The sequence below is a fragment of the Mustela nigripes genome, chromosome 10 (genome assembly GCF_022355385.1).
Source record: "Mustela nigripes isolate SB6536 chromosome 10, MUSNIG.SB6536, whole genome shotgun sequence".
Taxonomy (NCBI): Eukaryota; Metazoa; Chordata; class Mammalia; order Carnivora; family Mustelidae; genus Mustela; species Mustela nigripes.
Window position 1 is genome coordinate 35,865,590 of NC_081566.1, and position 16,833 is coordinate 35,882,422.

Genomic DNA, 16,833 nt, shown 5'->3' on the forward strand with positions numbered 1-16,833 from the left:
ACCCCTGGGGATAAAAATATATGTTTATAAAAATTAAAATAAAAAAACATAAAAAAAAAAAAAAAAAAAAGATAAAGACCTAAATGTAATGGCTAGAACTAAAATTCTTAGAAGAAAACATATGGGAAAAGCATCATGACACTGAATTTGTAATTTTTTGACATGACGCTGAAAGCATAAGCAACAAAAGAAAAATACATAATTGGACTTCATGTAAATTAAAAAAACTTTTGTGAATCAAAGGACACAATTAGCAAAGTAAAAAGGCAACCTATGGAATGGAAGAAAATATCTACAAATCATATATTTAATAAGGGATTAATATCTGATAATATATAGAACTGCTACCCAACAACAAAATTTGCTTAAAAATGGGCAAAGAATTTGAACAGATATTTTTCCAGAGAAGAAAACTAAATGACCAATAAGCACATGAAAATACTCTACATCAAGAATTAAAGAAATACAAATCAAAACCACAATGATATACCACTTCACACCCATTAGAATGGCTGTTATAAATACAAAACAAGGAGGCATTCCAAGAGGGCAGCCTAAGTCCTGAATTCATCTCCTCCTATAGATACAGCAAATCTACAGCTACATATGAAATCATTCCCCCAGAAAAATACCTGAAAACTAGCTGAATAGCTCCTGCACAACAAAGAATAAAAGACCACACTGAGAAATGTAAGAGGCAGAGATATGGCCTCATCCAAAACTCCATCCACCATGTGGTGACCCACAATCAGGAAGGATCTCAAGCAGCTTCTCCCTGATAAGCAAGGGGCTTACGACATATATAAGGCACCTCAACCCTTCAGACCTGCACCAGAGCAATGAGCTCCCCAAATGTCTGGCTTTGAAAATCAACAGGGCTTATGTCCAGGAGAACAATGAGTTGTAGAGAATAGAGTTCCTACTCTTGAAGAACTTGTGCACAGACTCACCTGCCACAGGACCAAGCACAAAAGCAGCAGTATGGAGAGCACCTGGACCTACATGAAGGAGATTCATTTGCCAATCCTAAAGCATCTGCCAGAGGAGGAGGAGCTTATTCAAACTCTCTCCAGAATAGAGGTACTGGTAGGTGTCATGTTTGCTTTCTCCCTCTACCTTTCTAGTGCTGGTGGGCACATCCTGGCCCTATGCCATTCCTGCAGCCCCACCACAGCCAGCAGAATTTACAGCCTACACAGGGAATGCTCCTTGAACACCTGGCTCTGGTAGCCAGGGCGAAGCTGAAGAGAAAGTTCTTGGCAGGCTACCACCCTCAGGGCTCTACAAACAGTAGAAGGAAATACAGTCTTCCTATTTACTTATCCTGAAACTTCTACTGAGAGGAATACTTTAGGATTACCACACACCTAAAGGCTACCAAAGTATTTCATAAGTATGAAACCACACTTTTGCCACTGTCATCAAGGGTATTTTTCCAGATTGATGGGTCTGAACACCATCAGACTTTCTGATTGCTGTCCCACAAACTATTTACATAACTTTAAAGCTGCTGCCTGAGGATCTAGCTTCCAACCAGCCAAAACTAGGAGCTGAGAGATCCCTCCCTCTGGGACATTCAAAGGATATGGACTATCTCAACAACTAGGAGTTATCAATAATGAATCAGGGTGTTTAGACAATCATAAAGGTTCAAGAGACAACCATGAGCTAAGGCAGGGTTGTATGATAAGGTTCATCAATAAAAAGTCATTCTTTCAAGAATAAGAGAAACACCTTTTTCGTCTAATGCATAGAATGGAAACCAACCAAAATGAGGAAACAGAAATATATTCCAAATGAAAGAACAAGATAAAGCTCTAGGGAAAAAACCCTACAAGAAATGGAGATGAATAATTTACCTGATAAAGAGCTCAAAGCAATGGTCATAAAGATGCTCACTGAAATTGGGAGAAGACCAGATGAACACAGTAAAAACTTCAAAAAGATAAAAAATATATATACAGGAAAGTATCAAATAGAAGTCACAGAAAAGGGACGCCTGGGTGGCTCAGTTGGTTAAGCAGCTGCCTTCGGCTCAGGTCATGATCCCAGCGTCCTTGCTCGGCGGGGAGCCTGCTTCTCCCTCTGCCTCTGCCTGCCATTCTGTCTGCCTGTGCTCGCTCTCTCCCCTCTCTCTCTCTCTGATAAATAAATAAATCCTAAAAAAAAAAAAAAAAGTCACAGAAAAGAACTAAACTGAAAAATACACTACAGTGGTTCAACGGCAGACTGGAATCAGTGATCCAGAAGACAAGGCAGAGGAACTAACCCAAACAAATGAGCAAAAAGAAAAAATTATTTTAAAAAGTAAAGATAGCTTTAAAGGACCTGTGGATAATATCAAGCAGAATAACATCCATATTATAGGGGACAGGAAAATAATTTGAAAGTTATTTGAAAAAAAAAAACCTGAAAACATCCCTAACAGGGTGTTAAAAACAGATATCCAGACCCAGGAAGCCCAGAGACTTTTTTTTTTTTTAAGATTTTATTTATTTATTTGACAGAGACTACAAGTAGGCAGAGAGGCAGGCAGAGAGAGAGAAGGAGAAGTAGACTCCCTGCTGAGCAGAGAGCCTAATGTGGGGCTCGATCCCAGGACCCTGGAATCATGACCCAAGCTGAAGGCAGAGGCTTTAAACCACTGAGCCACCCAGGTGCCCCCATGAAGCCCAGAGACTTCTTAACAAGATGAACCTAAAGAGACACATACCAAGAAACATAATTAAAATATCAAAATATAGAGAGTCTGAAAAGCAGCAAGAGAAAAACAACTTGTAACAAAGGAACACCCATAATGCTATCAGCAGATTTCTCAGCAGAAACTTTGTAGGCCAGAAGAAAATGGCATGATACATTCAAAGTGTTGAGGGAAAACAAACTTCCAACCAAGAATACTTTACCTTACAAGGTTATCACTCAAATTTGAAGTAGAGAGAAAGAGCTTTCCAGACAAACAAAAGCTAAGGAAATACAACACCACTAATCTGGCCCTATAAGAAATGTTAAAGAGATTTCTCTAAGCTGAAAAGAAAGGGTAATAATTATTAAGAACACATATGAAAGTAAAAATCTCATTAGTAAATACATTGTAAAGGTAGTAGATTAAACACTTACAAAGCTAATATGAAGGTTAAAAGGCAATGGTAGTGAAAATAATTAAAACCATAATCATTAGTTAAGGAATATAGAAAATAGGGACGCCTGGGTGGCTCAGTTGGTTAAGGAATATAGAAAATAAAGAGACTTAAAATTGACATCAAAAGCATAAAACATGGGGGCACCATGGTGGCTCAGTGATTAAGTGTCTGACTCCTGATTTTGTCTCAGGTCATCATCTCAGGGTCATAAGGCTCCATATGCACTGAGTGTGAAGCCTGCTTACAATTCTCTCCTTCTCTCTCTCTGCCCTTCCCCACACGTATTCTCTCTCACTAAAAAAATAAAAAATAAAACGTGTTTTTATGGGAAGGTGGGTAAAAATTTAGTTTTAAAATGCATTCAAATTTAAGTTGCTATCAGCTTAAAATACACTATTAAGTATATAAGATGTTATGTGTAAGCTTCATCATAACCACAAAGCCAAACCCTACAGCAGATTCACAAAAGAAAATGAAAAAGGAATCAAAGTATACAGCAGCATAAATCCATCAAACCAACAAGGAAGAAAGCAAGAGAAGACCAAAACAGAGAAGAATTACAAAATAGCCAGACAATTGAACAAAATGGTGATAATTACATAAGTATACACAATTACTTTAAATGCAAATGGACTAAATTCTTCAATCAAGAAATACAAAGTGGCTACAAAATTGAAAACAAAAACAAAAACAAAAACAGGAGTGCCTGGGTGGCTCAGTCTGCCTTCAGCCCAGGTCATGATCCCAGGGTCCTGGGATTGAGCCCCACATCAGGCTAGGCTCCCTGCTCAGAGGGGAGCCTGCTTCTTCCTCTCCCTCTGCCCCTTACCCTGCCTGTGTTCCCTCTCTTGTTGTGTCTGTTTCTGTCAAATAAATAAATTAAATCTTTTAAAAATTTTTTTAAAAAAAAACAAACAAAACCATGCCCATCTATATGCTGCCTACAAGAGACGCACAGCATACGTAAGTATACACACAGAAAGGAAATGAAGGAATAGAAAAAGATACTTCATGAAAAAGGAAACTGAAAGAAAGTGTGGTAGCTATACTTATATCAGACAAAATAGGCTTTGAAACAAAGAACATAATAAAAAAACAAAAATGGGCATTACATAATGACAAAGGGGTTAATCCAGCAAGAAGATACAACATTTGTGAAGGGAGAAATTGACAATAATATAATAAGTTGAAATTGACAGTAATACAATAATAGCAGGAGACATTAATACACTGGTTACATCAAAGAATGGATCATCCAAACAGGAAATCAATAAGGGAACATTGGCCCTAAGACACACATTAGACCAGATGAGCTATATATATAACAAACATTCCATCCCCAAACAGTAGAATACACATTCTTTCCAAGTGTACATGAAACAATCTCCAGGATATTTCATATGTTAGGCTACAAAACAAGTCTCAATATATTCAAGAAAATAGAAATCACATCAAACATCTTTTCCAACAAAAATTGTACAAAAACTAGATGTCAATTACAAGATAACTGGAAAAATCACAAACAAATAGAGATTAGACAACATACTACTGAATAACCAATGGCTCAATGAAATTAAAAAAAAAAAAGAAATTAAAAAAATACCTTGAGACAAATGAAAATATAACACACCAAAATCTATAGGATATAGTAAAATAGCTCTAAACTTTAAATTCTAAACTTTATAGTGATATAAACTATTAGTGGATGTAATATCACTCTATTAGTGATATTAGTGATATAAACTCTAAACTTTATAGTAATATAAACCACATGAAATATGAAAAATATCAAGTAGAGTAACTTTGCACCTAAAAAAATGTAAAAAGAAAAATGAAGCCCCAATTTTGTAGAAGGGAGGAAATAATAAATGTCAGAGAACATATAAGTGAAACAGGGGCTCAAAAGGCAATAGAAAAGATCAGTGAAACTAAGAGTTGGTTTTTTAAAAACAGAAACAAACTTGACAAACCTTTAGCTGGATTTACAAGGAAAAAAGAGAGAGTTCTCAAATAAATAAAATCAAAAGTAAAAGAAGATACAACTCACACCAAAGGAACATACAAATGATCATAACAGATTACTAAAATAATGTTATGCCAACAAATTCAACAACTTAGAAGAAATGGATAAATTCCTAAAAATTTACAATCTTCCAAGACTGAATCATGAAGAAATAGAAAAATTAAATAGAGTGATTACTCATAAGGAGACTGAATGAGTAATCAAAAAACTCCCAAAAATAAAAACCTGTTAGAACAGATAAAAATCAGCAAAGTTGCAGGATACCAAATCAATATACAAAAATCTGTTGTGTTTCTATACTAACAGTAAACTATTCAGAAAGAGAAATAAAGAAAACAATCCCATTTATAATTGCATCAAAAGAATAAAATACCTTGAAAAAAATTTAACCCAGAAAGTGTAAGACCTATGTATTAAAAACCAGAAGACACGGATGAAAGAAACTGAAGATGACACTATAAATGGAAAGATAATCTGGTCTTATGAATTAAAAGACCACATTAAAATATCCATCTTACCCATTTTATCTATAGATTCAAAGTAATCCATATCAATATTCTAATGTCATTTTTTTCACAGAATTAGGACAAATAATTCTAAAATCTGTATGGAACCCAAATGATCCTATACAGCCAAAGGAATCTTGAGAAAGAACAGCAAAGCTAAAGGCATCATGCTCCTGTTTTCAAACTATATTACTAAGATATAGTAACCAAATCAGTATGCTACTGGCACAAAAACAGACACAAAAATCAGTGGGATGGAACAAAGAGACCACACATACACGGTCAATTAATTTATGAGAAAGGAGGCAAGATTATGGATAAAGGACATTCTTTTTAATAAATGGTGCTGGGAAAACTGGACAGTCATATGCAAAAGAATGAAACTAGATCACTATTTTGTACCACACACAAAAATTAACTCAAAATCGGTTAAAGACTTGAAGGTAAAAGCAGAAACTATAAAACTCCTAAAAGAAAATATATGCAGGTCTTGGAGACAATTTTGAGTCAATGGCTACAAAAGCAAAAAAAAAAAAAGAAAGAAAGAAAGAAAAGAAAAAAAGAAAGGTAGAAAAAAGAAAGGAAATGAGACTACATCAAACTAAAAAGCAAAGTGAAAGAAACCATCCACAAAGTTAAAAGGTAATGTATTGAATAAAAGATATTTACAAATCATGTATCCAATAAGGGTTTAATATACAACATACATTTAATATACAAAACACATAAAGAACTCCTACAACTCAATAACAAAAAAATAAACATTGATTTAAAAAATGGGGTGAAGGTCTGAATAGACATCTTTCCAAAGAACACAAACAGACTGCCAATAGGCACATGAAAAGATGCTCAACATCACTACTCATTAGGGAAATGCAAATCAAAAGCACAATGAGTTATCACCTCACACCTGTCATAATGGTTACTGCAAAAAGAACAAGAAATAACGGGTATAGGCAAGGATGTGGAAAAAGGATGTGTATCCTTGCACACTATTGCTAGAAATGTAAACTGGTGCAGCCACTGTAGAAAACAGTTTGGAAGTTCTTAAAAAATTAAAACTAGAACTGCCATGTGATCCAGCAACTCCATCTCTGGGTATATGTGTGAAGAACATAAGAACACTAATTTGAAAAGATACATGCACTATGTCCATTGTGCCATAATTTACAACAGCCAAGATATGGAAATGAGCCAAGTGTCCATCAGTGGATGAATGGATAAAGAGGTATTGTACACACACAAACACATACACACAGTGGAAAACTACTCAGCCATAAAAAGAACAAAATCTCTCCATTTGTGACATCACAAATGGACCCTGAGGTCACTTATGCTAAGTGAAATAAGTCAGAGCAAGACAAACACCATATGATTTGACTTACATATGGAATTTAAAAAACAAAACAAAGACAAAACAAAATAAAACTCATAGATACAGAGAACAGATTAGGTTGATGGTTTCTGGAGGGGAAGAGGTTGGGGGATGGGTGGAATGGTGAAGTGATCAAGAAGCACATACTTCCGCTTACAACATAAATAAGTCAAGAGCATGTAATGTACAGCATGGTGACTATAGTCAATATTGTATTGCAAATTTGAAAGATTAAGAAAGTAAATCTTAAAAGTTCCCATCACACACATGCAAACACACACACACACACACACACACACATCTGTAACTTTGTATAGTTAGTAATGACAGATGCTAACTAGAGTTACTATAATAATATTTCACAATGTACACAAATGTCAAATCATTATGCTGTGCACCCGAAATTAATATACTGTATGTAAATAATAATTCAACAAAACAAAAACAAAAGAGAAAATAGCAGGTGTTGGGGAAATTAGAACCTTGTACATTGCTGCTGGGAAAGTAAAATGGTGATACCATGTGAAAAATATTATGGCAGTCCTTCAAAAAAATTAAACATAGAATTACCATATTACTCAGCAATTCAAATATAATACAGCAACTCAAACAGATACTTGTATACCCATGTTTCTAACAGCACTGTCCACAACAGCCAAAAGGTAGAAGCATCCCAGCTGTTCATCTATAGATGAACAAATCAACAAAATGTGGTGTGTACATATAATGAAGTTTTATTCAGCCTTAAAAAAGAAAGGAATTCTGGCACTTGCGACAGCATGGATGAACCCCCAAAACCTGCTAAGGGAGATAAGCTAGTCACAGAAGAACAAGTATTATATGATTCTACTTACATGAGGTACACATTCGAATTCATGCAGGCAGAAAATAAAATGACTGTTGCCAGAGACTCAGGGGAGGAGAAAGGAAAGTCGTTCTATGGGGCACAGAGTTTCAATTTGGAAAGATAGAAAAGTTCTAGAGATGCTGCTGCTGATGGTGGCACAGAACAAGGCGAATGTGTTTAATGACATAGAACTGTACACTTGAAGATACTTAAAATGGTAAACTTTATGTTGTATTTTACAACATGAGAAAAAATTGGGGAAAAAACATAGCTTACCAGTTCCTTAGCCAAGTAATCTGCCAGAGTATTGAGAAGCTTGTAATATACTTCAAACCATGGCAGGTAACTGTAAAAAAAACAGGAAACAAAAACAAAAACAAACAAAAAAACCAAAAACCTTTAAAAATGTATATGGACATATTATTTAGAATCAAGAAAAGAGATGAAAACATTAATTTTTTATTATTTCAAACAGCTTAATCCTAGATGGCAGAAAAGAACTATACCAATGCTCTCCTTACTATTATAGTAAAATTTTAAATATTATCTATTACTAGTTTTCATAAAATAATAATGATCCAAAGTTCTATTATTAAAGTTATGCATTACATACTTCTATTTTTTCTGCAGTAAAATTATTTAATCCTATATCATAGTATGCATGGTACAAGTGTACTAAAAGCACTCATAGAATAAAAGTTAACCACTGTAATAAAATATAATACAAAACAAAAACTAATCTTAAGAAGCTTTCAAAATACACAATCATTTCTTATTAATGATTACTGAAGAGAATATATAATACAATAGAAATATGTGCCTAATTAATCAATTATTTGAAACTGATGGTCAAGTAGGGTGATAAATTTCAAAGTAAACATCAATATACACAACAGAAAGCCCATTTTAAAAATTGTAAAATTATATACAACTGAAAATACATTTTGATTCACTTTACTAGATGCAAATATAACTAATTCTTATGAAAGCAAAATACTGTCTAAAATTCAATAAACCCCCCAAATCTGTACTCCTTATTAATAAATTAAGATATTAGTATATTTAAAATCTATCCAAAGGTTTAATTGTTTATTAAAATGTATTCTTTTTGGGTGTCTGGGTGGCTCAATGGGTTAAGCCTCCACCTTCAGCTCAGGTCATGATCTCAGGGTCCTGGGATCAAGTACCGCATCGGGCTCTCTACTCAGCAGGGAACCTGCTTCCCCCCTTCTCTCTCTCTGCCTGCCTCTCTGCCTCCTTGTGATCCCTCTCTGTCAAATAAATAAACAAAATCTTTTTTAAAAAAAAGTGTTCTTTTTTTTCAAAGAATTATTATAACAGATTACTTTCTAAGAGAAAAACATGTGATGCTTTTAATACATAACTGTATTCTGACAACAGTACATGTATATAACAGAATTAAAATTTAAAAATCAATGTATAGAGCTGAGAAAAACAACATTCTATCTGCATTTTTCACATAATGTCTGATTTATTAATAGCTATGAAAGATGCTTTTTGATTCAAGAGTAATCTAAAGTCACAACAGAAGTACATTTGGGGGGCAAGTGGGTGGCTCAGTGGGTTAAACCTCTGTCTTCAGCTCAGGTCATGATCTCAGGGTCCTGGGATCAAGCCCTGCATCAGGATCTCTGCTCAGCAGGGAGCCTGCTTCCCCCTCTGCCTGCCTCTCTGCCTGCTTGTGATCTCTCTCTCTGTCAAATAAATAAATAAAATCTTTTTAAAAAAAAAATTAAAATTGATAAATTAGGAACTAAATCAAGAATATCTCCTAGCAACTAGAATAAAGGGATAAACCAATGGATAACAGAAGAATAAATGTCAAAATATCAGGGCATTGATCTCAAGAATTATGTAGCTGAATAACAGTAATAGTTCCAAAAAAGAAAGAAAAGTGGGAAAAAAGGAATGAAAATTTCTTCTTTAAAGCTGCAGGAAAAATTCCTAGAACTTCAGCTATGAGTGTCCATATTGAGAGTGCCACTGGGTAAACTGTAAAATAAATGAATATCACAGTGAAATTCCATAATAGGAGACAGAAAAGCACCTAAGAATTTCCAAAGAGACAAAACAGGTAACATACAAAGGAATTAAGTTAAAAATGCCACTGAACCTCTCACCAGCAATCCCAGACAGTAAGAAGATTACACCTTCAAAATGCAGAGATTAAATCCCTTTGCAACCTATAATTCTCTGCCCTGAGAAACAACGAATCAGGTGTGGGGCTAGGTTAACAACATCTTCTGTCATGCTAGCACTCAAAAATCTACCACTTTTGTACTGTTTTGGGGAAGCTACTAAAGGATGGCTTTGACAAAATGAGAGAGTGAAAAAAAAGGAGGAACACTAAGATATAGGAGACAAATCTAATCTTATGAAAGAACAATTAAATCTAAGAATAAACTGTACAAAGGCCTAAAGAGTAACACTCTACACCCTCTGGGAAACCTAAAAATCAGATCAGTATTGGTATTCTCAACCATCATATTTAAATGATGCAACAACTCTTTAACTCTAGCATTTAGACAGCTATTCTGCTATACCTCTCACCAAAAAAAGAAAAAGATTATTAACACTATTTTTAAATTTTCAACTCAATACTACGCAAATTACCACATCTTATTTTCTATGCTCATTATAACTAAATGAAATGATCTTCATGGAGAATGTCCTTCTACTAAGACACAATACAGTTCCTTGGACAGAGTGCCACTTTTTCATTTGCAAGCATTTCATATTCATTTCATATTCATATTTCAACTTTTAATGACCTGAAGAAATTGTTACTTCAGGAAAACTTCAGTATGTCATGTAGTTCAGATCTCTGTGTTCACATAAAATGAGATCTAATCTATTCATCTAATCTATTCAAGGAGCATGATGGTCTGTTTCTATCTTGCTCTCAAGAATTTCCAGATAACGCAAAATTTATTGATTTTAGATGGCTGCATGTCTGCTAATCCTTACATTGTCATTTCCATCTTACTCAAATAATGTAAAGCCTTTTTAACCATAAACCTTCTTTCTTGGACCACTATAAAGAAATTATAATAAATTATCTCATAAGTCATTACAAAGTGAGGATCTTCTTCTACACAAAATACCTGAACACTTTTTTGCCTTGCGTGCTTTTCTTTTTTTAAGTTTTTATTTTAATTCCAGTTAGTTAACATACAGTGTTATATTAGCTTCGGGTGCATAATAAAGTCAAGAGTTCTATACATCCCCTGGTGCTCCTCACAAGGACACTCCATAATCCCCACTGCAATTTAATCCAATCCCCAACAATCCTTCCCTCTGATAACATCAGATTGCTCTGTAATTAAGAGTCTGTGTTTCTTGCTTTGTCTTTCCTTCTCTCCCTCTTTCTCTCTCTCTCATTTTTTAACCCTTTACCATTTGTTTTGTTTCTTATTTCCACATATGAGTGAAATCATATGACATTTGTCTCTGACTTATCTCACTTAGCATTATACTCTCTACCTCCATCCATGTTGTTGCAAATGACAAGTGTTCACTCTTTTTATGGCTGAATTATATATATGTGTGTGTATATATACAGAGAGATATTATATGTATATGTATATATGTACAGACATATACACACAAACACATACACCACATCTTTATCCATTCATCTATCAATGGATCAACACTTATGCTGCTTCCATACCCTGGCTATTGTAAATAATACTGCTATAAACCTAGAGGTGTGTATATCCCTTTGAATTAGTGTTCTTGTATTCTTTGGATAAATACCCAGTAGTGCAACTGCTGGATCATAGACTAGTTCTATTTTTAACTTTTTGAGGACTCTCTATACTGTTTTACACAGTGCTATACATCAGTTTGCATTCCTACTAATAGTACAAATACTCTTCAGTGTTCTGGTTTTCTAATCTTTACATTATTACTTTTTATTAGCTATCTTCCCCTCTCAATTTTCTTTCAAATTGTGAAGATTAACTGAAACAATTTTTCATAAAAGCTAACTCATAAAATTACAACTTATCTGTAAGATTATTTAACTGTTCTTGAAAATAAAACAAATTGAATTAAATAATTAATATTTAGGTTACTTCTCAAAATTTAACAGTGTGAGGTATTTTGCTACCTATATAATTACTGCTCTTTTTTATAATCTCCAAGAATACCAACTCTGGCCGAATTTCATCCTGGCACCAGGCTATGTTTGCTCTTGATACACGATATGCTAGATTTTGTTCTCACATTCATTCTCTTAGTCATCAAATTCAACACTCAACTCTACTATGTTTATAGCACTGCTAGACACTGTAATATTTTATAACTACTTCTAATATGATTTCATCTATAAATGAGACTAACATTATTTTTTTTAAACTATGGCAACAAAGTTTACACTTGGCATATTTCTCATGGTCATCTCTAAGGCTCCAAGATGCTCTGTTATTTCTATTGGGGCAATATGACTCACTAGTCCGTCTGTACTCTAGGGACTACAGAGCAGAATCCAAGAATGAGACTCTGTATGTTAAAATAATTAGAAGAACAGGGAATAAAACTTCTTAAGCACTAACTATATGTATGAAAACATGCTAGGTAGTTTGTATGTGTTATCTCATTTAATTATTAAAATAATGCCACAATGTATAATTGACAAAACTAAAGTAAAACAACTTATCCAGGGTCACAAAGCTACCAAATAGCAAGTCTGGGATTAGAACTCTCTGATCAATCTGACCTAGCAATATTTGCTCAGGGGTCCACTATAGATAGCCCATCACCCAATGGCATGTAGTTCCTTAACATTCAGTCTTTAAATAAACATGTCCAATGACCACAAATTTTCAGGCAGCTAAATAAACTATGACACAAATATGTTCTAGTTTAACCTTAAATCAGTCTACTTATAATTTCTATCCACCGAAGCAAATTCTATCTTCCAAATTTTCATCAACTAATGTTCAGAGCATTATCATTTTGCCTTTTAAATTATATTTTGTTCATATGGGCAACTCTTCCAGCAGATGAAGATGTGTTTAATTCTTTCATCTAATATATTGGTAATTCCTTCCAACTGTAGGTTTTAATACTGTTTCTATGTTCATCACTGTGGATAAAAATTTTTAAAAGGACATGGCCTACAATACGTTATAAGATCCCTCCCAAAATAACGTGCCTATTTACCAACAATCTAAGTATGATATGTTCACCACTAACAGGACTCATAACTTCATTATCTATTGTCTAGCCAGTATTTTTCATTCTATATAATTTGTTCATGAGAGAAAATGGAAAGACTCAAATTTCTACAGCATTGCCTCATACACCAGTGTCATAAAGAGCTGAGTTTAGTTCATACAACATGCACTTTGTGAACACGGACTGATTCTTGGTGATAACAGCTCCTTCTTAAGACTATGTATCATCCACATTTTTTTAATAAAAATATCACATATCAACATGGAGCGATTCTGTAACGTAGTCGTATTCCTAGAAATGGCAGGGAAGCTGGGACATTTTCTGCTGCTAATTAACAACAGCATCTAGAGTACAGGGTGTAAACTGGCTACTACTGGCAGACTGGCAGACTAACAATCTCTAACCATGAACATATTTTTTTTTTTCGTCAACACCCCCGGGTTTAACTGAATAAGTTGCCAACTTCTAAATCTGAGATAATTCACTTAAAAATCTGGATCTCCTGCTCCTCTTAAAAGTCCAAAGAACTGGCAATACTGGTCACACATGTTTCACTCTGTAACAAGTACCCAGAGCTGAGTAATGGCTTCTGTCTTTAGATATGGCATGTCCTACTTGGATCATCACACTAATCCCAACTTCTAATTGTCAGACATTTAACCTATATATCTTATTTGAATCCCCCCTGTAAGTAACTGAATTCCAATCCTTGATATGGTGCAACTACACAACAGGAAGTCCGGCTCATTCTTTTATATGACAAAGAAAATGGTTTGGAGTACAGAAAGTCGTCAATAACTCAAATATTTTAACAAGATTCCATTGTAAACTTTAATGACAAAATGTGTAGCAAAATAACATATATATTATAAATGTTATAGATTTATAAAACATAAATTATATAAGCTTACCTCTCTGGGTAAGAAATGTTATTCTCGTGTTTTTATTTTTGTGGCTTTTTAGATAATTTTCAAACAATATTTGTTCAAAGCTATTTCTAACTAACATATAAGCCCTTAAACTGATTAATTATCAATAAGTTAAAATGTTTTTTCACTAAATTTTATAGACCAAAAGACAGTCAAAATTTGTTTTCTTGCAACCAACCACAAAAATTCTAGAAAGGTAAAAAAATGTACTCAACATACCATAACGACTTAATTTATTTTACTTTAATCTTATAAAACTGAAAGTGTCATTTCTTTAACAAAGAATAACTGTGATGCATATAGGCTTGCAAACATAAATAAATGTAAAACATTAAGACCAACTGTTTTTTAAAAAGGCAAGAGATTCTTCAAAGTTTAGTTGTAAGACTATTTCCTTAATTTTTTGTAAAGATATAGGGCAAAATACAGAGTTCATATAAAGTCATGAATCCATTTTGTGGCAGTAAGACTTCCCCCACACTTGTGCTTCCACTATAGAGCTGATAAAACTTTTACATTCAAAAGTCAAAGGTTAAATAAAGGAAAGGAAATGTTTTTTGTCAAATAGTCAGGTAACCACTAACAGTCTAAGTGATCAGCAGGAACCTTAACTTATAGTAATCAAATAAAACTAAGGAAACTGCCTTTCCGTAGAAAAACGTCTAATGTCTAGAGGCTGTTTTTCTGTCTGGAAAATTGACACAAAATGTGTAAAATTGAAACATTCTGCTTCTAAGGGATTTGCCCAAAGGAAGAGTGTGAAAGCTTCAAGTTTGGAATGAGTTAAAGGGGGGGGAGGAGCGGGAGGAGACTACAAAGGCCCTAAACATCAATCTGTCTTCCTTATTAGGGTATTTCATTTTGAACCCTTGGCAACAATTTTATAGTTCTAAAATTATGTTAATCATATTAGGGTTAAAAAGTTATTTCTTGCATTTTTGTTAGCCTGTGAAAGCAATTCTAAATACAAACAATGGCAAGATTTAAATTAGTAATATCACAGAATATTTTTTGAAACCTTGTTAAGCTATACCCTTGTTAAGGATAAACATGTCATGGAAACAGCTAAAGCATACAACCATATCTGAAAATTCAAAATTAAACATCAACTTTTTCTACCTGATTTTACCTTGTATTAAAAATTTTAACCATCCTTAAATGTATCTCATTTTCATTATGAATATCTTTAAGGACATGCAATATTTTAAACTATTCAATATTAACAAAACTCAAGAGAATTTATATTTTTCATTTGAAACTTAGATCATTAAAATACAAACACTAGAAGGTAATATAAATGAAAAGATTTTTTTGTTAAGATACATTCGATGACATTAAAAAAATTAAAGTCTTTAGCAGCATATTATAAAGACAACTGGAGAAATATCAATTTATATCTAAGAATATTAAATCATTTAATGAGAATGACCCCTAAATAATCAAACTGGTATTACCTCACAATAAAAAAGTTAAGAATATTGTAAGTCTCAACATAAATGCACTAATTTTGCAAAAGAGACAGCTTCATGGGCAAAGTATTAAGATTTTTCATATTCAAAAGTCATAATATATTCCACCGGAAGACATAAGTAACTAATTTTAAAAACTAAAATTAAAAAGGAAATCATCTTTGTGCTAAATCTCCACTTTCAAGGTAAGAGAAAAATGAAATGACCAACTGTCCGATTGAGCATGTAGAGAAACTCTCAGCACTTACATGGGATACTAGGAAAACCATAGCAGTTTTTCCAATTTATAAACTGCTTTATATGCATTCATTCATTTAGAAATTGTGACTAAAGACTTCAGTTAATTAGTCTGCTATCCAATAGAAAGATGTGTAAATGTATCTAAACAATTCTTACAGAAAAGACAAGAGTGAAACACCAAAAAGTAAATAACAATTATATGTTACAAATACGAGTCTTTTCTTTTCTTTTCTTTTTAAAGATTTTATTTACAGACAGAGATCACAAGTAGGCAGAGAGGCAGGTAGAGAGAGAGGGGGAACCAGGCTCCCTGCTGAGCAGAGCCCAATGTGGGGCTCGATGTGGGGCTCGATCCCAGGACCCTGGGATCATGACCTGGGCTGAAGGCAGAGGCTTTAACCAACTGAGCCACCGAGGCGCCCCCTTCATTTTCTTTTTTAAACTTCTCTAGATCATCTAGATTTTCCTGAATAAAACATATTACCCTTGTTATCAGAAAAACATGGTTAAAGACATATATTCGTGTCTTGCTTATGCAAGTATTTTGTTAATTTTCTGAAATTTTACCCCTAATAAAGGCTAAACTCAAGACACCTTAGAATTAACACTGAATTCTAAGACCAGGATACTCACACAAAACTGAATGCAAATATTACTCCAAAGCTTTGGGCAGCCATCAGTTAATACTCAGACTACCAATATGGGTGATTCTCTCATATAACCCCTGCAAGCAGCACAGCCCTTAATTAAAACACACACACACACCCCTCTAGCCTTCAAATGAAGTGATTCCCCTAACCAACTCTATGAATTAGTTCAGTAGGTAATTCTTCTACCTTCCTTCCCTACTCACCTCAGAAGATTACTAGTTAAATTCTACGTCTTGGTTTTATATTGAAACTAAACAAATTTTCTTCTACTACATCTTAAGGATGCAATGAAATTAAATGAGCATTGTTGAAGAGAAACTAATAATAAGAAATAAATTGTAGATGTAGTAGCATTTCTCCTACAAACTCACAAAGCATTTCCACTATGTTAAACATTTTGTGTTGAAATTAGAGGAAAACACTAATCTCAGGCTCCAAGATGGTAACAG

The 16,833-nt window shown here is 33.8% G+C and overlaps 1 protein-coding gene across 3 annotated transcripts in view; it reads right to left on the reverse strand.

The window, feature by feature from the left end:
• DENND1B (DENN domain containing 1B) overlaps positions 1–16,833 on the reverse strand; it is a 285,595-nt gene that overhangs the window by 161,261 nt on the left and 107,501 nt on the right. For all 3 annotated transcript variants that reach the window (XM_059413042.1, XM_059413040.1, XM_059413041.1), the window contains exon 6: positions 8,168–8,237. In XM_059413042.1, coding sequence (XP_059269025.1) covers positions 8,168–8,237 — 70 coding nt within the window. The remainder of the gene's footprint in view (positions 1–8,167; positions 8,238–16,833) is intronic.